The following is a 24,459-nucleotide window of genomic DNA, read 5'->3' on the forward strand; positions in this document are numbered from 1 at the left end:
GGAAACACCTTTTATAAAGCGGACAATGTGGCGCAGGACCAAGGCCCTTCCGCTTCCTACGATGGCAGCAGCGGGGCGCGTTCCTTGGCATCCCACGGATGCAGCCGCACACACTGCGCCGCCGCGAGCGAGATCCTGGCACGCACTCGGAACTTCCCAACACTTAAAGAAATTCCCAAGGGTTAGGTCAATGCCGTGGGGGGGGGAGGGGGGGATGAGCCCTGTTAAGGTGAATCGGTCCTTACTGTTAATCATATGTGTTATAAAGTGGAAACCTTGACATGGCATTTCTTAAAGGTCACCAAAGCGCATACAATGTCGAGGAAGAGCCGTCCCAGTAGTGCAACTCTATCTATTGTATGTATTTTCCATGTGCTAATGTATCCATCATCGTAACTGTATCTATGTATGCAAAGATGTCTGTAACTGGGTTTGGGCGTATAACAAATGCAATATAAAATACCAAGAAATAAAATAAAATACTAAGAGCAGAGAAAAAGGTTTGGATCAGTGTGATTGTACAGAGTTTTATTTATTTATTTAGATATTTATAAAGCGCACCGAACCCCGGGGCATCTGGACGCTGCAAGACAGATGGAGGTGGCGGGACACACCTGGCCCTCTTGCACAACCACCCTTAGTTTCGCGTGCGCCAGGAGGGCAGGCAGTGAGCCTGGTTTCTCACATCACCCTCATGTGAAGGGCATCACACCCCCTCGACATCATTCTCTGCTCCGAGAGCCACCGTGCCTTCCACAGACTCTACCGCCTGGGCAGGCAGGTAGGGAGCTGAGTGGGTGGGCAGCAGGTGTACCAGTGCACAAGGGCCCACCTCGGCCCTGCACACTCTGTAATGTGAGTGCCCATTCAGCGTGAGGGGCAACGCTAGCATGCAGACAGCGGGCACACGCAACTCAATGCATAGGGTCATGTCGCACTCAAGGGTCCTGCGCTGTGTTGAGGGGCAGCCGCACCCTCCCACCCGTCCTGGGCAAAGCAGGCGCCTAGCGAGCCTGAGATGGGACGGTGGGTGTGTGAGTGTGTAGTAGCAGCAGGCCACACCCCTTTGCGAAGGGTGAGGGTCCCGGGCAGTCTAGTGAGCGGCACAGGCGCCTCTCCTCTTCCACGCCCCCCCCCACCCCCCTCTGGCAGCGAAAATCAGGCGGCAGCAGGCAGTTAAGTCAGGGGGCAGCGCGGCGCACAGGCAGGGGGAGCGGCGGCCGGGATGAGGGCGCAGCAGCGGCGGAGCTGTGTGAGGCGGCCGGTCTGCTGCTGACGCGGGGGTGGGGGGCTTCCAGCCGCCAAGAGAGGCCGAGGGGGGCTGCTCGGCGTGCCCGGGACAGTTTGGCCAGTTGCCTCTACCCAGCGTAACGGAACCATGCAGGCTGGCAAGTGGCTGGCTGCGCTCCTCTGCCACCTCTACGTACTTCTGAGCCGGTCCTGGGAAGCCCACTTCCACCCCAAACAAGGTAAGAGCGCGTGGAGTGGCCCCCACGGTCTTTTCCTGACTCCCCCCGAATCGGGGGGGACAGGGGGTGGTGGTGGCAGTGGCAGGAGGCTTCCAGGAACTCTCCACAGGGGGCAGCGCGCTCCACCGCGGCAGGGGGTGCACACGCCTGGCGGGCGCACCTCTCCAAATGCGGCGTGAATGGGCACACGGAGGGCGGACGCGCCACTCCAAATGCCCGCCTCGCTGTCCAGCTGTGCGGGAGCACCCTTTCCACTGCATGCAGCGTGGACGGGCACCAGGGGAGTATCCCGCTTAGCAAGAGTGGGGGTGGGGGGAGGTGGTGCGGGGGTATTAGAGCTCTGTGGGGCAAAATATTTGCAAACCTCCTAATTTGCATATCGATTGAACCAACAGAAGTGACTTCAGAGAAAAGGACATTGCAAGAAGCATCATCTGTCTTTGATGGAGGCATCGTGGAAGTGGCTTTAGAATAAGTTGCCATAAGGAAGCCTCAAATAACCTTGTGGTGCAAAATACACACATTGCACTATTATATATGGAGCAACTCTATAGTCATTCGTTTCTTTTAATACCAGCATGATATAGTAACATAAGCTATTAACTGAATCACTTACAGAGCTTCAGATAAAACAAAGTGCAATTAAATGATCTGCCCAGGATCACACACTTTGGATACATGCTGAAACCGGGATGTGGACAATTTAAGCATCTGAGCACATTTAGTTGATATAGCTATTTATTAAGGTTTTGTTTTGCATTTCATTTGTTTTAAATAATTATTTATTGCAATGCCTTGGAAGCAAACCACATTTCATAATGAACTAACTTTACACTATATACATCGCCATAGACATATGTTGAGCAATAAGAGGATGGCTTTAGTTTTGTTCTCCCCATCCTGCATGCAAAGTCACATCATCATTAATGTGAGGCTAACAAATAACAATGAGGGTGCTGAGCAGGAACACCTCCTGCTCAGCACCCTCGTTGTCCTGCTAGCTGGACCCCTGTCCCATTCAGCACCCTCATTCCTAATGAGGGTGCCAACCAGGAGAGGTGTCCCGCTTCAAAAAGTCCCAGTCTGGCTAGTGAAAGAGCCACTGGTGGGGGGCGGGGGGCTACCCACCCATTCGGTACGCCACTGATGGGCGGACGCACCTCTCCAAATACCTGCCTCGTGGACCTTTCCCACTGCATGGTTGGGTACAGCGGACACACACTAGCCGTATTATGTTTTGGACTACCTGCCTGCCTGAGCCTGGGCAGGTGGGAAGACGGGGAAAAATAATGGGGTTGTTCACTTTCTGTATTATTCTCACTGTTGCTCTCAAAGTAATTAATAATTTTTTGATATTTTTTATTTATTTAATGTGTTATGATATGATAGTTTATTTATAACGCGCCTAATACCCAGAGGTTTCTAAGCGCGGACCCGGGGAGCAAACCTGTGTTGCTCAGTGTTGTCTTGCTGCCAAGGCAAGCACATTGCCCCTGAGTTATCCTCACGAGAGTTCCCAAAGACATGATATTTATCTATTTTATTCATTTATAAAGCGCGCTAAACCCAGGGGCATCAAGGCGCTGTTATAACCAGACACACACATTAAAACATCAGAGAATAAAAAAAAGAGTAAAATACAGCATTTTATCATGAACCTAACCTTCACATTACACAACAATTCATCTTAACCTTCACATTACATGCACGATACAACGTCAAGTGTTGTATGGTTTCTATCATGTTTTCCATTTTACAAAATCTACAACATCTTAGTTTGCGGCATACGCCGCCTCCTGCACCCAAAACGTCATTAGTAGGAAACCGGTTCAAGCGCAAGCACAAACACTGTCCGTGCCAGTATTCCCACAGACATTTCCTCAGGTAATATGGCAATGTGCTACAGGATCTAACATCTAACAGTACCCCCATAAATAAATGATACTTCCTAACTCAATCAAGAGCATCAATCCAGTCAGTCTGCCAAACTCTCTTTTTTACTTTCAATGGATTCATTAGTAAGTACTCCACTGAGGTGTCAGGGGCACTGAATATTTCATGGCACTGTCGGTGCCATTCTAAGAGGGAGGCCGGGGACTTGGTCTCTAACCCAAACTTTACCAACCCTCATCTTGACCCCTCTTCCGCCAGGTGGATCTTTCGAAGGAAGTTTAGGTTTTTCCACTTGACCAGGGCTTCCAGAGACACTAGAGGCGATTCGGACCTTAAAACCGGGGCTGGTACACTAGTTGGAAACTTTAATTGTCTGCCAGAACACCCCTTCAAGCTTGCCCCATTGCCCTCTAAGAGAGAATAGTGTTGTCTCGGCACCATACATCACCACAGGAGCCACCTTTGTACAATAGAACTTTCTTACAGGGATTATCGAGAAAAGCCAAAATGTCTTGTTTAGGAACGCTGCCTGTGCGGCCAGCGCAATGATCTTTTGTTTCTTTACAGTGAACCACCAGGCTCTGTTTTCTTTTGGGAAGATTGAAAAACCCAAATATACAAGGTAGTCCACTCACTCTAAGGGTTTCGCACCACTGGACCATTTGAATGCTCCGCCTGCCTTTACTGAGCCCTTTTGTATAATAATGATTTTGGATTTGGGAACACTCATCGTTAGGATATTCTTTTTTGTATAAGCCGCCAGGGCCTTTATCTGACGTTGCAACCCGATGGGCGTATGGTCCATTGAAATCAGGTCATCAGTATACAATAAATAGTTAATCATGGTGTGATTTTGTTTTAGTGGAAGAATTTAATATTCGCCAAAATCTGACGGAAAAATAATAAATAGGATGGGAGCCAGTAAACAGCCCTGCTGCAGGCCTCTTGCCGATTTAATTTGAGCCGATAATCTACCCTCTCTATCCAATCGAACACACAGAGGTGTCCATGTGCAATGTTATCAGGATAGCCAGTAAAGCAGGAGGACAACCACACTTCTCCAATTTGGCCCATAACTTGTTTCTCGGAACAATGTCAAAAGCCATCGAGAAGTCTATAAAGGCGACCTAAAGAGGTTTGCTATGTTTAATTGCCCCCTTATAACATTTCCAGACAAAGCCTTCATCGCTGTCCCTACCCCTCGCCAGAACCCTGTTTGAAAAGAATCAATCCTTCCATTCTTTTTTGCCCAGTTTCGCAGGTCTCTTAATACTAAACCTGGAAAAAGCTTAGCTGGGCAATCCAGAAGGGATATCGGCCTATAACTGGAAGTGCTTAGGCGAGAACCCTTTTTAAATATTGGGACTACAATGCTTAATTAACTTGTCAATTAAGAGATCGCACAATTTTGGCCACGTCGGGCCACGTGAACGTCATCTGGAAATTGGCACGATGTTGCAACTACTGTCATGAACGTGGATTGCCCCCAGCACTGGACACTTAAACATTGATGCACTTGTGCAGACAATCTCTAAATATACAAATCAGGAGAGTCCTCAGGGCAGTGTTAATTCTATGACACATAGGGGGGCATGCTGGGGGTGAAGGTTGTGTAGCGCTGCAACACAACCTCTGGGGCACCTAGACACATATATATATATATATTAGACATTCTATAGTCACATACGATGTAATGGTTGGTTCATTTTCATATATGTTCAGACTATAGTCTGCTAAAGGCCACAAATCACATAGCGCTTCGAAGCCATAGCAATGGCATTAATGCACAATACAAATATAAAGTAACAACATATTTACGTATGTCTACAGACACACACGTAAGGAACATGGCAATTAAGGGAGCACGCTGTTTGCGCAAGTGGCACAGTAAGGATTAGATCCGAAGTCCTAATTTTTTACAATAGCCAATTTAACAAGCAGAAAGCCTACTCTCCCAGCAAGCCTGCTGGTCTCGACTGTCAAAGAACCCAGATGAGCGCCTCCAAAATAACTGTAGCAATAGAAAGGACGATGCACAGAACTTTTTCCAGAACTAAAGGTGGCTAATGTCTTGAAAAAGTTGTGATTAGGCTAGTGGAATTTAACACTGTGTAGAATTGCCATCCAGCAAGAGTGTAGACGCCCTGGCTTTTTTGATTGTTTTGAATCAATAAAATGATGCGGGTAATTCCATCTCTGAAAGGGCAATTTGCTGATCAGATTCCCCTTACATAGTCTCCATGCCAAAATCATAGTGTACTCCGGTGCCCTACTGCATCAATAGCCTGATCTGCAGCACCTGCTCTCCAGTGCACAGAGCAGGTTTTGGGGTCACCGGTGCTCTCTGACAGCTGCAGTGAGAGCCGAGACTCTATAAGGCAGGGGCGGCAGTTACTATATGCACATTTGTCTCCCAACATCAGAACTATGCGAGTTACTATACTGGTGGCAGGTGAAACATTTAAATATAAGCCATTGCTTAGTTTAAGGTATGGCGGCTCTTATCTCTTATAATTATCAAAGCCATATCAGATTGATATGATGCATTCGTCAGCACTGTGAGCGCAGCTCAGGTGTAAATGAATTATGTGTACTCTGGTCAGATAGCCTGGCCCTGCCAGCTTGCAGGGTGGGGACTGAATGGTCGTGCAATTCCTTTGATCCTTTGTGAGGTCTGATAACACATCTCCCTAGCAGCACCGCCTCCCAGCAAGCGCTGTCCTGGGAAATAGGAATAAAAGGGCACACCCGAAACAAAAGGACTTGACTCACACCAGGGTGCTACATACCAAAAGACCCATTGATGCTAGAGACAAGGGAAGAGGGCAGAGTTAGTGTAGACCGAGCAAGCTCAGCATAGATGGAGGAAGAGTCCAACATATTGTTTCAATATCTCTCTTTCCTTCCTATATCCTCCACTTCCTTTAGAACAAATTACTATGGGTATGATGCAAGCAGGCAAAGTAAGCTTGTCAGAAGAACAAGGATTTGACCCCTTAAAGCAGGTTTGCTTTTGTGCAATTACATGTGGACGTTTGCCTACAAAAGAGGGTGAATCACACTCCTCTGATTCACTTTTGAACAAACACTTAAGGAAGAATTAATTTGGGCCTCTTTTGGGGGACTGGGCATTTCCAAAGTCCTCATCCATGACGGTGAAGGAGCAGTCAAAGGCAGAGGCACACCCACTCCCGGGGCACATTGGGGATGACTCTTTCTGAGGACCAGGACTTGCCACTCTGCAACAAACCATCATAGGATGGGAGAGCAGAACCTGAATAGACTCATCCTGTCCTAGACCTCTGACGCGGGTCTCACAGCATCTGGAGGAGTAGAGGCTCCCTGTTCCAGCCAAACCTTCGAACCAGCATGCTTGCAACTAAAATACCCGCTTGACAACGTATCTTACTCTCGCAGATCCAGTCACCTACTAGGCTCAAATCAACTGTTCATCGCTGGACCTCAACTCGAACCGCTGGAGTGTCACTCGCCGACCCGAACCAACAGTTACTGTACAACTTGAACCAGCTCAATTTGGAACTGCTGCTTCCTCGAACCACACAGCAGACCATCAGGATTACAGCTTTGAAACCATCAACAGACCTCAACTCCATCTGCTGAAGTGTCACTCACCAACGCTAACCATCGGTTACCACATATCTCGAACAGGCTTCACTTTGACCCAATCCTGAGGAGTCCCCAAACCTGCATTGCTCGAACACCACCTTTGAACTCCTCTGAACCACCACATTAAAACCGGCGCAACACCAGCTTGCCACTTGGATGAACATTACTCACGGCTAAACACTTGGTTTGAGCCATTCGCACAACAGCTCGAAGCCTGCTTTGACGCTGTCGAACATCAAAAGAACAGTGAAAGATACTATTGAACCGATAGCTTTGGACTCTAGAGACTGGTTAGGTCACTTGTACACCATTTTCACTGAAAGACATATATTTTATATTTTATGTTGTGGTTGATGTATTGCCTTTCACCTGTGTTTCACTAGGCAGTGCTGAATCATTCTATCCTTGCATAGTCTGTCTTCTTTCCTTAGGGTGGGTTTTGTGTAGTGTTTTTCTATTCAGGTGTTTAAGATGTTGTGTTTCAGTGGCGTTGCAAGGGTAGGGGGAGGCACTGGCCTCCCCTGCAAAATGATGTGCTCCCTCTTTTGCCCCCGCCACCCCCCTCCACAGGGACAGGTGAAGACCTGCCCAAGGAGTGTTGCCAAGTCAGCTTAATGTGGGCTTATTGACTTTGCAGGAAAGCCCATTACATCTCACAGCTGAACGGAGCTCGACTGGCATGCATGCAGTCCTGCCCTTTATCATGGCCTGCAGTTATTCCTTTGTGCTACCTGATGGGTTCTGTATTCCACCTGAGATACTCCTAACAGCTGACTTACCTAGTATGTGGTGTGCATGTTTTATATATTTTGTGAGTTGTCTGGTGCAGTGGTTAATGTGCGCTCCAGGTTGGTAACTTAAATTGTTTATTTGATTATTGTGTCGGTCCTCGACATGTGGGGTGCTGTACTTATAGTAGGTTAGTGTGCTATTTAGGGAATTTCTTTGTGTGGGATGCGTTCTATTGCGTAATCCGTATTGATTCAGTGAGGCGGTATAGATGAAGATGGTTTGTTTGTTAGGGGGGTGCAGAATAATGTTTGGGTAGTTACTGTTACTATGCATTGCTCAACAGACCACCTGATGAGAACTGGGAGCAACCCGTTTCACTTTGGAAAAATCACATCTGCTCATTTATAAGCTTATATTAATGGAAAACATGATTATGGGGCTTAGGCTCTGGTGTTGTGGGGGAAAGGGTGAGAGGTTTCAGGATTGTGTTCTGGCCTCTGTCTGTTGAGGAGGCAGGGTGGCAGGTATGGGGCTTGGGCTCTGGTGGTGGGGAGGTAGGATGCCTGGCATGGTGCTTGGGTTCTATGTGTTGGGGGGATGCCATGGGCTCTGGTGATGCCAGGTACGGGGCTTGTGTTCTGGCCTCTGGCTGTTGAGGAGGCAAGATGCTAGGTGTGAGGCCTGGGCTATGGCGGCAGGGAGGCACAATGACAGGTGTGGGGCTTGGGCCCTGGATAATGTGAGTGGGGGGAAAAGAGACCTGTTATGGGGCCTGGGCTATGGTGGTGGGGAGGCAGCATACCAGGTATGAGGCCTTGGCTCCGGGGAGGCAGGATGCCAGGTCTGGGGCCTTGGGCTCTGGGGAGGCAGGATACCAGTTATGGGGCCTGGTCTCTGGTGGTGGGGAGGCAGCATACCAGGTATGCAGCCTGGGCTCTGGGGAGGCAGGATGCCAGGTCTGGGGCCTTGGGCTCTGGGGAGGCAGGATACCAGTTATGGGGCCTGGGCTCTGGTGGTGGGGAGGCAGCATACCAGGTATGCAGCCTGGGCTCTGGGGAGGCAGGATGCCAGGTCTGGGGGCTCGGCTCTGGGGAGGCAGGATGCCAGTTATGGGGCCTGGGCTCTGGTAGTGGGGAGTCAGCTTGCCAAGTATGCGGCCTGGGCTCTGGGGAGGCAGGATGCCAGGTCTGGGGCCTCGGCCCTGGGGAGGCAGGATGCCAGTTATGGGGCCTGGGCTCTGGTAGTGGGGAGTCAGCTTGCCAGGTATGCGGCCTGGGCTCTTGGGAGGCAGGATGCCAGGTCTGGGGCCTCGGCCCTGGGGAGGCAGGATGCCAGTTATGGGGCCTGGGCTCTGAGAAGGCAGGATGCCGGGCATGGGGCCATGGATTTGCATGGCAGGGGTAGAAGGATGCCAGGTAAAGGGTCTGGACTCTGGCAGTAGGGAGGCAGGATGCCAGGTATGGTGCTTGGGTTCTGATGGTAGGGAGGCAGGATGCCAGGTGTGGGGCTTGTGCTCTGGGTGATGAGGGAAAGGATGCAGGTGTGGGGCCTGCATCTAGTTGGGAAAGCATACTAATAGCCCTTTTATAGGTGCCCCCCCTACCTTTGCCTGTGGTCCCATCTGTGCTCCCCCTAAATATGATTCCTGGAGACGCCACTGGTGTGTTTAAATGAAGTATATGTGTATTTCTATTGAACCTTCGTTGAACATTGCCTTTATTTTGGACTGTTATACTTTGCTCTTTGAGCTGCTACTGCGTCACATTCACACCCCTCTTGGCAGTAGAACCTTCCCTCGGCCCGCGTTCACGGCAAAGACGTTGTATCTCTTACCTGTGTCAGTTTGCTCTTCCTGATTGGGATTACTCTTCTTTTGTAGAAGTCTGACACTGAGTAGGCAGTTTAGCCACTCCTCGTCCTTCTCACAAACACCCATTCGCAAATGTTGCGATTCATGTGAGGGCATGTGCGTTTGCAGTATGCATGCTTGAATGAATGGCTAACGTGCGGCTGTGCAAGTAGGATTGGCCGTTTCCAGAATGATTTGTCTGAGTAGCAGACCTCGTAGTTGGCAAAGGACGTGCGATTGCTAGCGCTTGTTTTTTTTAGCCCTGGTAGTTGCACTGTATAAAGAGTGGCGACCAGTGTTTTTGTTTACCAGTGTGTATTGTGCACATGTAACCTACATCCAGATCTACACAACTGAGAGTTTCCAGGGAAGTGTCAAGGAGTCAGTGGGGAAGATCAACACACGTGGATGGAATTCACTCCTTCAAACATGTTTCGCACAACTATAGTGATGCGGAGAATGCAACAACGTGGGTCACAGTGGCAGCGTGTGTGTGTGTGTGTGGGAAGTGAAAACAGTCAAGAACAACTATATTTAACAGAAAGAAAATGGAAACCACAGCCAAGGATTTCGATGATCTTTTTTTGTAAAATGTAATTATGGGTTGAAACAAAATCAACCTTTAATTATTATGCAAAGATATATATCAATATGCCTCATACATAACATTTCTAAAACCTTTAAAACAAAACATGTTAAGTCATTAGAAGAAAAATAAATAAATAGATAAATAGTCATAATACAGAAGCAAGTTAGTATTCAAGGGCTACCTCCATACTACAAGCACCGGATGACCCAATTTGGCGTGGGAGTACTTTATGAGTTTCTACCATCCTCATTAGCAAACAATGTGAGCAAGCAAAGTCCCCCCCAGTGAAGAAAGGCTCAGGACGCCTCGTAATGACAATCAGACTCTCCACCTAGAATGGGCACCCAGATAACAATAATGATGACAAGAGGTCACATCAATACACCCCTCCAACCCTAAAAGAACGACCCCCATGTCTCCTGGAATATCTAAACCTCAACATAGGATATCTTCACACATCAAGAACTGAAGCCAAACACCTCCCACCATAATGCAACCAACAGCAAGACAACTAATCTGAAAGCACGACAGAAACCCCAAGAACACGACACACCTTTGGACCAACCCTCAATTTCTCTCCACATTACTTGCCATACACAAACGCAAAACAGCCACTTGCACACAGCTTTAAAAAAAAATAAAAAGGACTCACCCCCCCACACTTCAAACATCACAAACGTACACCTCTAACTGCAACGGACCTACTCGGCCCCTCGCACACACACATGCCCACAAACACTAGACACGAGGCCACTCCGCTAGACACAAAGCCTTCAAGCACACAGTGATCTAGGCACTTCCAATCGGCAACCCCAATGAAAAGTACTGCAATCTCGCCTTTCACCCTCCTCCCAACTAACTAAACCCAAACCTCCTCTTTCAGATCCACCGGAGTGCCCGGAGACCATGCAAAACACTGCCGTGCGCGCGGGCACGCAACAAAACCTAATAACATAACATCAGAGTGAAGAACACCCACTTTCATATTAGGCATAGACAGCCCATAAGGGCAGTCTGTCCAGCACCAAAATGCCAAGCAACTCTCCTCTGAACTAGAGTACCAAAAGCAAGACCAGACAGGTGCTTCTACTTTGTTGCGCTTCTTCAGTGAGGTGCGACTACTACTCAAGGCACAGAGAGCAAGGGGTCCACGTCCATATTCTAGTACTAAATTGGGGTGAAAACTTAAATCAGTCAAAATGAGCAAAGAATGTGAGCGTGTGAGTACTGACCCCATGTGGGGAGAGAGCAAACATGATTAAAATACCCCAGAATTGGTTATTGGTTAATGTTAATGTTAAAGGATATTTGTACCGCGCACTGTCACCACCGGAGCGGTCCCCTGGCGCTCATTGGTCATAGAACAAGTCGTTTTAGAATTGTTTTCATTAGCATTAGAGGATTTCTCACTTTGTAGGCATCTACCTTTTGCATTTTTAATGTATGAATGGCAAGCATGGCATATGGGGCTCATGATCCTTTATGAATAGTATTCCCCGTTCTAATTTATAACCGTACATAGGCACAACTGGCATATAGTTTCTGTAAATTGCATGTACACAAACTTGTTTTTGGGAATCAGAAAAACTATGTTTATCCTAACAGTCTGGATGAATGTGTATTTTGTAGACCCCGGAATAGTCTTTTGATAGCTTGCACATTTTGCTTTGCAGAGAGCCTGGTGCAGAACCTGCCCTCCTACCAGATCGTGACCCCAGTCCGAGTGAATGATTTTGGGGAGGCCTTCCCTCGCACACACCACTACCGCCGGAGAAAACGGAGTGCAGAGGAGCTGCCTGGTCCCCGCCAGGCCCACTACCACATCAGTGCCTACGGGCAGCTTTTCCGGGTCAACCTCAACGCCGACGCCAGCTTCATCGGCTCTGCCTTCAGCGTGAAACACCTTGGTGGTGATGGAGGCCAAGGAGAGGCCCCACCGCCCCGGCACTGCTTCTACAGCGGGCATGTGAATGAGCACCCTGCTCACACTGCAGTGCTCAGTCTGTGCGGAGGCCTGGTGAGTACCCATAACTCCTTCCTCTGGTTCCCGATACCCGCTCACTGGTATCAGAACGCAGGAGAGAGGCTACTGTTCTAGGGTGACCAGATTTTGAAAATAAAAAAAAAATGGGACAGGCCACAAACATAACCGCAGGACTATCGCTGCCATCTCATTCAACGTCCCCACATCCCCAACCCCCCCTCAATCACCAACACATTGGGTAGGATAGCACATTAAAATGAATACAATTTCCAGCACTTCTCTACTTCCATATAAACTGCAGATTCTGCTGAGACAATAAGGATGTTAAAAACAAAAGAGCTTTTGCTTTGCTTGTTATTACAGGCTTTGCAGTGAGTGTTTCTTATCCACTCCTGTGGCGCAATCAGTAAATGCAGGCGGCACTGAATGCAAATGAGCGGGTTCGAGCCTACCCTGGGGTGGAAGAGATGTGCCTGGAAAATGTGATAACCGAAAGCAAGAAAACTTTATTATCAATGAATGTCACCTTGATGTATTTGCACCTCTGCAGTGGTCCCCAACCCTTTTCTAAAACCGGGTCAGGGTTTTCAAATTAAAAAAACTCTCGGGACGGGGGAACAGGGGGCCTACTTCCAGGATGGTCCCGGCATAACTGGACGTCTGGTCACTCTCTCTTGTTCACAATACCCACTCCTCTTGCACAGATGTGTATGGTATTTTAACTTGTTATATTCTGCTATTGAAGCATATGTACTTTGATGTCTGCCATTTTCATGGTCTCTAGGTGCTTAGGACTTGCAAGAGATGGGTTGGTTTAGAGATGGTTGGGGCGGGAAGTTAGTAGGAGTAGAAAGAGGACAGCCAGTTAGCAGCAGCGTATTGGTGCTAGGTGCAGGTGGCAGGAAACCTTTCAGGTGCTATTGGACGCAACATTGCTGGTGAAACCCAGTTTGTGGTGGGTATATTTAGCATCGCCCGTGAGGTTGTGTGCTGACACAGCCAGGCTAATGCATGCATGTTGTGTGCTTTCAGATTATGGCCAAGTGTGTTATTGTGGTATGAAGCGATAGGGTGTTAAGAAGGGTCGGCGGCTGAATGGTTACTTGCTAGGAGTAGTGAGCGAGGCAATGCCAAGGGGCGCTTCCATCGGCACCATTTGTGTACCTGTCCCCCAGTGCATGATAAATGGGGTTGTGTAAGCCCGAATAGTAAACATGTGACATACTTGTACTTGCAAATTGCCTTTAACATGACATTTCATGCAGAGTGTGGAATTCAAAGCTAGATAGCCCTACACCCTCTTTATTTATTTATAATGTATTTTATTGTCCATTTGTAAGGTGCTTATAGATCAAGAAATTGTGTTTTAAAGCGCCCTTAAATTTTGGATTTGAAGATGGAATCATCTAAAAGCAGCAACATGCAATAAACAATATGCTTAGCTTGGATGATTCACGTTTTAATCCATGTTTTTGCTATGTTGCCATGTTTCAGGTTTTGTCTATTTCAGTTATCCAGCAGTTATAGGTATTTATCTAAAGAAAGTGTATGCTTTTGTGATGTAGACATCCTACCAGAGGGTTCTTGGTCCTAGGTAGGCCAAGCTAGACTTAAATTGGCTGCAGATTCTAAAATGTCTAATGCATTTGCAGATCAAGAGCATGTTGACAATGGAAGGCTGCGTTAATAGCAAGGCAGCACTTGAATCAGAGAGTTCTGCGGCTGGAAGTAGGAATGAGAGTGCTCCCATTAGCATCACTTGTACTGCATTGGTCGAAATTGTATACGTTGCCGTCATTACCTCTATGGCGTTTGGGTCAGGAAGAATAATTATTAATGTCCTTGCCCCTTGTATAAAGACCTTCACAGGTATTGGCTGGTCCCAATTTTGAATAATAATGTAAGACTTATTACTTAATCTACTAATTTGTGCCCCCTTCCTAGCCCTAGATTAGCTCAACATGTGCCAATGAAGTCCTTACACCATGCATGGAAAAGGTGTAAGAGATAATAATAATAATACTAATATGTATGGGGTTATCTCTTAGAAACAATATCATATTATATATTTGATGGACAAGCCTGTACATTAATGAGACACTTGTGTATGGGCGCGGTATAAATAAAATATCATATCATATATCATATTTGCTAGTTTTGATCTATTGAGTTATTCATTGCTTTTGTAGAGATTAAGGTTGTTGAAATATTGGTGATTTGTGGCTGGGGAAAGAATTTTTTGTTTTCACTTTTATAATTGGATATACAATTAAAGCTTGCTACCCAGCACTTATTTAACCGGCAGATTCTATTATCCGGCATCCCTTAGTGCTAGCAATAAAATGTGCCTTGTCAAAACAATGCCATATAACAAAGTTTCCATGTCATATAATCGAATGCCCAGATGATATAATGCTGCTATTCAGAAAGAATGCCTATCTGGCATTATTTGGGGTCCCAATAATGCCGGATAACAAAGCTTTTACTGTATAATGTGAATGTGATGTTATTGTGCAATCGTTGCAATTCTTTCATCCATGCTTTTATGGTTGTGTCTTTTCTGAAGGTTGTCTGAAATAAACATTTACTGCCAAATATAATTGAATGAAAAATAACAAATCAGCAGAACATGGTAAACTATTGCTTATCAGTATTTGTCGGCATGCTGAGGTTGCAGCGGGAGTCGTTGTGATGTGTGTGGTTGCCTTAGCCAGTTGCTAATGTCATGCTGTGTATCTGGCACTGTTGGATGGTCACATAAGCCGGGGTAGTGCTGCAGTTGACTACTCATGCCAATGCCAAATAAGAAGGCAAACATTTTTGAGGCAAGCGATTTAAGCGGTTTTGGACAACTTCAAATTACGGCTCCAAATTCTAACACAAACTAGACCAGAGCCTTGAAGGAAACTAAAAGCAAAAAAAGTTAACAAAACATATCCTGTTCAAGGATTTATCTGGTGGAATACTTTGAAATGACTGATTCATGCCACATTAAGAATGACCAGACTACACAATTTCCCTGAAGAAGAGGAGGACTTTGGCTATTGGTCGAAACTATATTTCTTAGACTGTGCAAATTGGCTATACTGCATCATCGACCCAATTGTTGGGAGCCAGATAAATACGTCATCCTTAGCTTCTGCCTCACCCCCCATCCATTACCGCACAGGTGAGAAACGTTACTCACTAAGACAACCGTACCACCCTTATACCAGGCAGGCACACCACGACATAGAGACAATCTAAGCTGAGGATGGCAAAAGCAGTCAACCTAACATTGTAACAGTAACAAGCGCATGCATTAGACACAAAGCAAACATGCACTTCACATAAAGAACACGTACACTAGGTAATATATGCATTTGTACATGACGAATATCAGCATAGCATCCACAAGACATTAAGAACATTAACAGAACCAATGTATAAATTGAATGCAACATGAACTATACACGAGTATGGCTCACTAACATAGAAACCAGCGGGTAATTGGGCAGCCATCTTTTTACAAATGGAAGCTGTAGCAGGCTTTTAAATAGACAAAGACCCCATGACTTTGAGAGAACCCAAAAAGCTGAATCCACAGTAATACAGATCTGTGCAGAGCTCACACAGTAGCTGGCAATTAGTGCCAAGATTAGAAAGAAAAAGGGAGGATGGTAACGGCAGAACAAAGACACGAGAAAGCATTTCCCAGCACCCAAGCAGAATACACTTAGATTAATTAAAGGTTTATAGGAATACAACCAGTCTTTGTTAACCAGGTGCAGTAAAACAGCAAGCCAACAAACTCCATGAAGAATAACTCGAGAGTGTCCCTGGTGGAAATGGAAAACCCGACACACACGTTAATTTTAGCTAAAATCCCAATAAATAGAAGTTAATTCCATTTAATTCACAGTCTTTCAGCATGTGACCCGTAATTGAAAACTACTGACTATTCATTAGGAGCCCGCATAAGATAAGACACCTGGAGTACTCCCTAAAAGTACACACAGACACAAGCTGCCCTACAAGGTCAAGTACAAAGAGATTGACCGGTCTCATGTCCTGAGGATGAGGGATGGTAACTTCTTTAAATGAACAATGGACAGTCCATAGGCCGCTCTCTCTCCCTACACCCTGTCTGGCTCATATATTGACAACCTGTCAAGTGTCCAAGATTGGTTAGCAAGATGCCAACCTTTCAAAATCCATACAAGGCATACATTCGTTTTCAAAAATTGATTAGCAGAGTTTGCTAATTAAATGTTTCTTGATTAGCAAACACACCCATTTGATTAGCAATGTTGAACTCATTTTTTCAATGTCACCAGATGTTTTGTACCCAAGACATAACATGAGCATTTGTGTACTGCAGTGAGACGTGTCGAGCATTGCACATTCTTTAAAATTCCACTAGACCTGTAGGTCAAATAAGGTGGTCGGTCAAAAGGCCGAAAAAAAAATCTCGAATAACAAAAATCTCGAAAAAAAAGGCCGAAAAAAAAAATATCAATTTTTTTTTTTTTTTATATATGTATTTTTTGGGTCAGGTAAGTAAAAAAAAGGGTTAAAATAAAAAAAAATAGAAAAAAAGGGGGCTTGGGGGAACCCCCCATTTCGAAAAAAAACCCATCATAAAAAAAAATTCGATATTTTTTTTTCGAGATTTTTTTTTTCGAGGTTTATTAGTTCGGTATTATGACTATAAACCGTCAAATAACTTAGTTTACCTACTTGACCTAAGAAATAACCTTGGCCTATGGCAACAGAGGACACACAATTTAAATGTGCATTCTGTAAAATGGTGCATGTCACCACAAACTTACTGCATGTTTGGCACACTGCTGCCACTCATGAACAGTGTAATTTTTGACATTTATTGCAAACAAACTAAATGTTTAAAAGTTTCAAACATCCTCTGCAAATGGTACTCGTCCTTCATAAAATCTTCTGACTAGGCGAGTGAGCAAAAAGACTTTGTGCGCCCTGAATGTAAAAGGTTAGCTACATGAATGGATACAAATAAATAAACAGATCTGATGAAAAGGCTCTGAAAAAGTTTTGGCCAGCTCTCCCCACAGAAGCTAATATATAATGCAATCATAATCATAGAGTAAAGCAATCTCTGTGGGCTACCTTCAGAGTATGATATTGGAGTAGATCTGTAGATGTATAGACTGGATGGAACTATTGATCACTACTTTGCGTAAACATCTAATTAGCTTTGTGTATTCATTATGTAAGAAGAAAGAAAGTAAGAGACCAAGAGTGTGGCTGGTGTAGCAAGCGAGAGAACTGGGCAAACGAGGTGGAATACTGTAGTTTGAGGCCATCTCACTTTCAGGGTAGCTGGTATTAAGCCACAGAGTGATGAGATAGAATGTCAAGGAGTATGGGATCAGATCAGATCATGGATTGGGCACCAGTTGCACAGGTGTACGCTACTAGTAGGTTACAGATGTAGGCTTGCTAAGCTAATGCTTAGCATTTGGCTCTGTGATGATGTATATTTTTCAAAGGTGTTCACTTGTCTATGTTAATGCATCTTCCCCAACAACATGAAATATATGACACTATGAAATTAAGATACACCAACCTAAAGTTTCCTGTAAAGCATGGAGACAATGCAGTGGTATATAGAAGCAATACTGTAATTACGCATTATGTAGGCATGGAATTGCTTAAACATCTTTTGCTAACACATACCGGTATTTGCCAGACAGGATATAGCTAGTTTAAATAAAAGTATCATCCTCCTTTCTCCTTCTCTCTCCCTCCCTGCTAACCTCTGTTCTTTTTCTCTCCACCGTCCTTCCTCCTTCCCCTCCCTAACGCTGTTCAGTTTTGCTGACTGGTTGCCTCGTTCACCTCCAGAGCCTTAGAGGTCCTAGGCTCCCCCGCCAGTCTTCGCACTTGCCTCCTGGCCGCTGTAGTATGTTCAGCATCAGCAACCTCTCTGTCTGCACTTAACCCAGGGCCCTGCTGGACTGGACGTATTTGTTCCCCCTCACATTCCGACACCTTTGTCTGCACGCATGCATGACCTAAATGTACTAGAACTAGTTAAGTTTGTCTGTCTAGTTTAGTTTAGTTTAGTTTTTTATTTCAGTAGCGCACTTAACTCTCAGGCATCAAGGCGCTTTAACTTGGTTAGAAAGTTACAGATACATATCAATTACAGTTACCGAGTTACAGTATACAAACAAGAGATTTACAAAGAACATAAACATTAAAACCAGTACATAGGCAAGACAGCTGTGTAGTCAGAGTCCATACAAATGATTTTTACAGAATATACAGTTACTGCAAGAGGTCTAGCGGCAGGTTTGAGTTGTAGTGCCAGTCTGCAGATCACGTAATGAGTATAAAATGGCAAGTAACGGTACATTGCAGCCAGTCATGCAGCTAGAGCCATGTTTTTACCCTAGATCTAAAGGTCCAAAAAGATGGTTCGGCTCTGATGGAAGTGGGAAGGGCGTTCCAACATTTGGCTGCCATTACAGGGAAGCTTGAGCCCCCTGCTTTTTTAGATTATACTTGGGTATATTGAGGCAGTGTAAGTAGGATGATCTAATGGGTCTGGTAGAGGAATGTCTGGAGATTTTGTCAGTTAAGTATTGAGGGCTGTGTTGGCCAGACAATTATGCGTAATGACGAGTGAACGTAGTTTGATTCTGTCCCATACTGGTACCCAGAGTGAGTCTCGTCTGAGGGATTATATGTGAGTGGAGCGTGGTATGTTCAGTGCACAGCGAAGGGCATTGTTCTGGAGAACTTGTAATCTGTTCAAGTTATGCTCAGTCGAGTCTAGAAATAGGGTATTACAATAATCCAGTTTAGACAGGATCAGGGCCCTAGCTAGTGTGAGGCAGCTGCTAGTGGATAAGAAAGGTTTGCAGGCGTTGATTAATTTGTTAGTCTAAGCTGTCGAAGAGGCTGTGGAGTTTACTTATTTTTTGATAGAGAGAGTCTAGATAAATGCAGAGGGTTTTCACCTCTTTGGCAACATTGATGATATTGCCGTCGATGTTAAAAGAGTTGTACCTGGGGTTGAGTTTATTTAGCCAGGCTTGGGTTCCGACAATTATAAGTTCTGTTTTGTCGTCATTCAGGCAGAGGCTATGAGTTGCCATCCATGCCTGAATTTCAAGATAGATTTCATTTAGTTTCTCTGAATCTTTTTCATAGCAGCCAGTGAGTGTGATGAGGACCCGAGTGTCATCTGCATAATTAGTGTAGGTGACACCCAGGCTATCAAGATGATCAAATAAGAGCTTTGTAAATATGTTATAAAGCATTGGTGAAATACAAGATCCCTGAGGGACTCCACAATGGGTGGAAACTGGCTCAGCCGCTGCTGGAGGGGCGAAGACTAAGGTAGTTCTATCATTGAGGAAGGATTGGATCCAACTGGCGGAGTTGGAGGAGAAAGCTGCATCTGTGGAGAGGTGTTTGGTGAGAATTTGGTGATCAACAAGGTTGAACGCCCTTGATAGGTCCAAGAGGAGCAAGATGGCCAGGTTGCCTTTGTCTCTAGCTTCATCCATTTGGATTTTTAAATCTAAGAGGGCCATTTCTATTCCATGCCCGGGTCTGAAACCAGATTGTCTGAAGCCTACGAGGTTATTGACTTCAAGAAGTTGTTGAATTTGTAGATAGGCTACTCTATCTAGTATCTTTAAAAGGAAAGGGACCATTGTTATGGGATGGTAATTTGTCAGTATGTTTGGGTCTGAGTTGGGTTTTTTGAGGAGAGGCATGACCCATCCCTCTTTGAGATTGGTGCATACTTGGCAGTCTTTAAAAGAGGCATTAATCAAGGTGGTGATAAAGGGTGCTAATTCAGTAGCCCTATCCTTGATGATTGGAGCTGGGCAGGAATCGCCCTGGCAATTAGACGGTTTAAGGCCTGCTAGTATGTTTACCACTTCCTCAGTAGTTACCGGTGAGAAATGGAACGGTGGGCATGCAGGCAGGTGAGTGGTGGGTGGGTTGATCGAGTGAGCGTTGGGAGCAAGGCTGTTCTTTTTTAACTCGATTTTGTTTTGTAATAAGGATATCTTGTCGAAGAGAGCTTTCTGGATGCTGGCGCACCAGGCTTTGGGCCTCATCACGAGTCTGGCGGTAACCCTTAAATGCAGCGGTAGCGCTATTACCACTGCATTTAAGGGTCCGCCAGATCATGGCTTTGGCGGATTTCCCCCAGCTCTGAGCTGGGGGGAAATCGGCGGCAGAATTGCCGATTTTCGGCGCGATTACTGCTGGCGGGAAATCCACCAGCGGTAATAGCGCAAATTTTCCCCATTGGGCCCAATGGGGAATGAGGAATTCCCGAATGGGCCCAATGGGGAATGGGCAATAACCCTTCCGCCAAACCTGTGATCCGGCGCTAATAGCGCTGGGGGTTTGGCGGTAGGGCTATTAGCACCGGCGCTAATAGCGCCAGCGTTACTGCCCAACTCGTGATGAGGCCCTTTGTCTTTGGTACAGTCGACAGGGGGCGGTGCTGGTATCTCCAGTTCTCTTAAGATAGAGAATAGCTCTTTTGTATCCGATTTGGCATTCTGAATTTGGGTATTAAAGATCTCTCTTTTAGTATTCGTGATGGTGGCTTTATAGGATGCCGCAGGCGTGGAGAAGCTTTCCTTGCTATGGGTTGAGGGGGATTTTCTCCAGTTGGCTTTGGGAGATCTTTTAGCATTGTGGAGTGCTTCTAGATCAGCGGAGAACCATTTATTTAAGTGGGTGGCCGGTTTGGCCTTTCTTAATTTTAGCAGAGCAATTTGATTAAGGGCTTGCGCCATGGTGTTGTTGTAAAGGTCTACCAGAGCGGAAGGATCCAGATCTGTGCAGTGGGCGGGATCATTGATAGGGTGTAGTAGTGGGGAAAGGCTGTCTAGAGAAATGTTACGTTTGTTCCTAGATAGAGATTGGGGGGCCATGGTGGTGTGGGGAATAAAGTGTGTGCCTGTCTCTATGGAGAATGTGTTGCAGTGGTGATCAGACCACGCACTGTTGTTTCCCCTTCCGTCCCCCTGCCCCCTTTTTTGTCCCCCTCCCTAACAGGGTCGCAACTGTAACACTTTGTGCACTTGCACTAGGAGAAATGCCGTCAGGCCTAGTGTGCTAGTTCTTTCTGTTAAAGCATTTGGAAACTTCAAGGCGTAAGAATATTTACTGTATTCCCTTGCTCCGTTCCTGCTTTGAAGCACTCCACCTGTGTATAGGTGCTGTCTAAATAAACAATTACAATTGCAATCCTGATTACTTATAGTTTGCAATTGCTTGAAAAAGAAAAACAAATCTGGCCTAGCTCTCCCACACAGGCCGTTGGCACTTAAAGTGGAGGAGATGGCTACTGCTGCCCTCAGTTTTCCCCTTTGATTTTGCAGTGAACAAAGAAAAGAGGTTGGAGAGAACCCTGAGGGCAAGAGAGGAATGCAGGCCGTGCTGTGCTTTCATTAAACTGAATAACTTAAATAGTTTGTTTACTACGCAACTGTCAATTTAATTAGCAAACCTTCAGAATTGCAAAGCAAATTGCTATGCGACCCAGCCTATTTTATGCCCTGCCTTAGTGTCATGCCACCCATCAGGTAGAATGGCAACCAATCCTTTAACGTAGAGATGATATATTCCTACCTTTATCAAAATAGGGGTGGTTCTATCAGATATATCTAACCCAATAAAATGTTTAACCCCTATATGGTCTGCATGTAGCCATACCCACTAACCAGTCCCCGATCCCTCGTAGGTTTTGTACAGGAGATTATGTTATGACGTCATCGATGATGCGTTTGTAGTGCTTAAACAGCTGTTTTGTATTTGCTCTCCGAGAGTCGCAAGATTTTAATGCTTGTATGCTTTATTTGGATGATAATAAAGCTGGATTTTGCCATGCACCTTGTCTACTCCTTCATTGAGTCTGGTTTGGATTGACTCCAGTTCCTCTTGGTAATTTGAGACTTTTGAGACCGCCCCAACCCAATCAAATGCAGTGCATTAAAAAAAGATACTGCTTGGTATCGAGTATAATATTTGGCATGTTTTAGGTAGAAGAGACCTAATATTTGTAGATGCACATTGGTTTATATTTGTATATGTATGTTTTTGTCTCTAATTACATACATCTATTAGACAACACTCTTGCACTTTAAATGATTGGTCATTGAATACATGTACTGTACAATTAAAATTTATTTTTTATGGAAATTGACCTTCTTTCTTGTTTTGTTTCTATATGCTTTTGAAATATTTAATAGATGACCTGTGTTACATGTGAAGAATAATATCAGGTGTTTTGCAAAAAAATGTTTAAGTAATAGAGTGTACACACAAAGAGGTTTGTGTTATTGCTGGTTGCAATGCCTGTGAGCACCCAGTGTGAATTTGAAAGACAGGCCCCAGAAAACTGATTACACACTGCCGGCCCTGAGTGCTTGCCTCGTCTTAGCCTGACCATATGCAGCATGGCATATACTAACACGGCATAATATGGCCTTGCAAAGCAGAAGAAGGTGTAACAAGTGTAAGAGAGGCGTGGCATCAAAGTAAGACAGATACAAGTGATCACTGTTCAAGGGTGTTTATTACACTGTAAAATTGGTGAGATAAACACCTAATCTAAACCTAAATCTAAGATGGGAGCAAGCTACAACCATCAAATAATAATAATATCGTCCAAGTGTAGTCTAGTCAAAATAAAAGGACCTATACTAAGAAACCTACTGCCAATCCTTACTGCTATGTTACAAATAGTGTGGGATAATCTTCACAAGAAAAGAAAAAAGTGTTCGCAAAATGATAAGTCAGGATGTTATGGCTGGGGTCTCCCTTCCCCACGTTTTTAGCACGAGACAACGCGGGAGTCTCGAGCACAGCACACTCCTGGGCTTCTCTGGCACGAGCTTACAGTTCCTTTTCCTTTGTAACAGGGCCTTCTGTGCCCAGGTTTCTTTTCGTGCAAAGTCTCTTGCTTCAGGGGGCCTGATATGCCAAAACAACAAAATTAAAGTTCCTTCGGTTAACCTTCACATCGGGTGATTATCCTTCACCCTCGGATCTCCTCATCCAGGCTCTGATCCTTCTCTCAGTCATCAGCCTCCCTCTTCGGGTTTGGACCAACCACTTACTGTGGGCAACCCTCAGTCGGGTTCATACTTGCCATCACAATGGTGCTCAGAAGCTTTTTTAGAGTTCAACAAAGAAATCCTTCTAGACCCCTTAGGTTCTTCCCTCCATCTGAGTCAAGGTCTCAGCCCCTAGTCAGGCTTTCACTAAAGCCCCCAGTCAGGATTCGCACAGTTGTACCATTCAACAAAGTCTTAATGTCTTTTTAAACAGCCCCTTCAATTAAGTGATGTCCCCCTCACCCGAGATCAAACCTCTCAAGCACTGGCCAATCTTTAAACAGAGACTTCTGAAGGGCGATCTCGTCTTGCTGGGTCTCATTGATAGCCTACAGCAAGTACGGGCTTCATACTTTGACAGTTCGCACAGCGTTCCCTTCAGCCGGACGCAAACGCCTGTTTCACAATAGCTAATCTTCTGCAGTGTGTCAAGGACTTTCGAGTGTACAAGAGATCTGGCTCGACACCTTTATGACCACCTTATACCAGCCTTCCCTATGGCCTATTGGTTCTTGTAGTTTCTTCACAATGTTCAACACAGTCTCTTTGATCCGGAGAGGGGTACCGATTAGAGACCTTTGACAGAGCACCCACATGGCGCCAGACCACTATCTCTGGTACCAAGTTTGTTCACAAAGAACTTTTGTCTAATTATCTTCTTTACATTGCCACTGCAACCTTGAGCTTAACACAATCCGGTCGACTATTAGCTTTCTCTGACTCACCGCCTGTGGTGAACTCGTTGGCGGTTCCTTTGCTGCTGGAGTAAAGGATGGTGGTGGTCAGTCATTTTTTCGAAAAAATAATGTCGAATGACAATTTTTTCGAAAAAATAATGTCGAAAAAAAAAATGTCGAATTCTGTTTTTTTAAATTATATATTTATTTTGGGGTTCGGGATAAAAAAAATGGGTAAAACAAAAATTTTTTTTTAAAAAAGGGGGTTTGGGGGAACCCCCCATTTTGAAAAAAAATGCATTAAAAAAAATCAACATTATTTTTTTCGACATTTTTTTTTCTCAAAAAAAGGACTTTCGACATTATTGGTTTCGACATTATGACTATAAACCAAGGATGGTACCTCAATGGCCACCAGGTCTCCCCATCCTGGCTATTAGTGCAGGAGTGTGCCATGTACCGCTGACATCCGTTACACCACCTGTCAGCTGCGATTCTTGATCTTATGTTTCTTTCATCTGATGC

At 45.3% G+C, this 24,459-nt stretch overlaps 1 protein-coding gene across 1 annotated transcript in view; it reads left to right on the forward strand.

Moving 5' to 3' along the window:
• The first annotated feature begins 1,152 nt into the window (after positions 1-1,152).
• Positions 1,153-24,459, forward strand: part of ADAMTS20 (ADAM metallopeptidase with thrombospondin type 1 motif 20) — a 779,002-nt gene continuing 755,695 nt past the window's right edge. The window contains exons 1-2 of the mRNA XM_069628019.1: positions 1,153-1,469; positions 11,833-12,176. Coding sequence (XP_069484120.1) covers positions 1,379-1,469; positions 11,833-12,176 — 435 coding nt within the window. The 5' untranslated portion in view covers positions 1,153-1,378. The remainder of the gene's footprint in view (positions 1,470-11,832; positions 12,177-24,459) is intronic.

This window comes from Ambystoma mexicanum, chromosome 12, assembly GCF_040938575.1.
Source record: "Ambystoma mexicanum isolate Mex_15411 chromosome 12, UKY_AmexF1_1, whole genome shotgun sequence".
Classification (NCBI taxonomy): Eukaryota; Metazoa; Chordata; class Amphibia; order Caudata; family Ambystomatidae; genus Ambystoma; species Ambystoma mexicanum.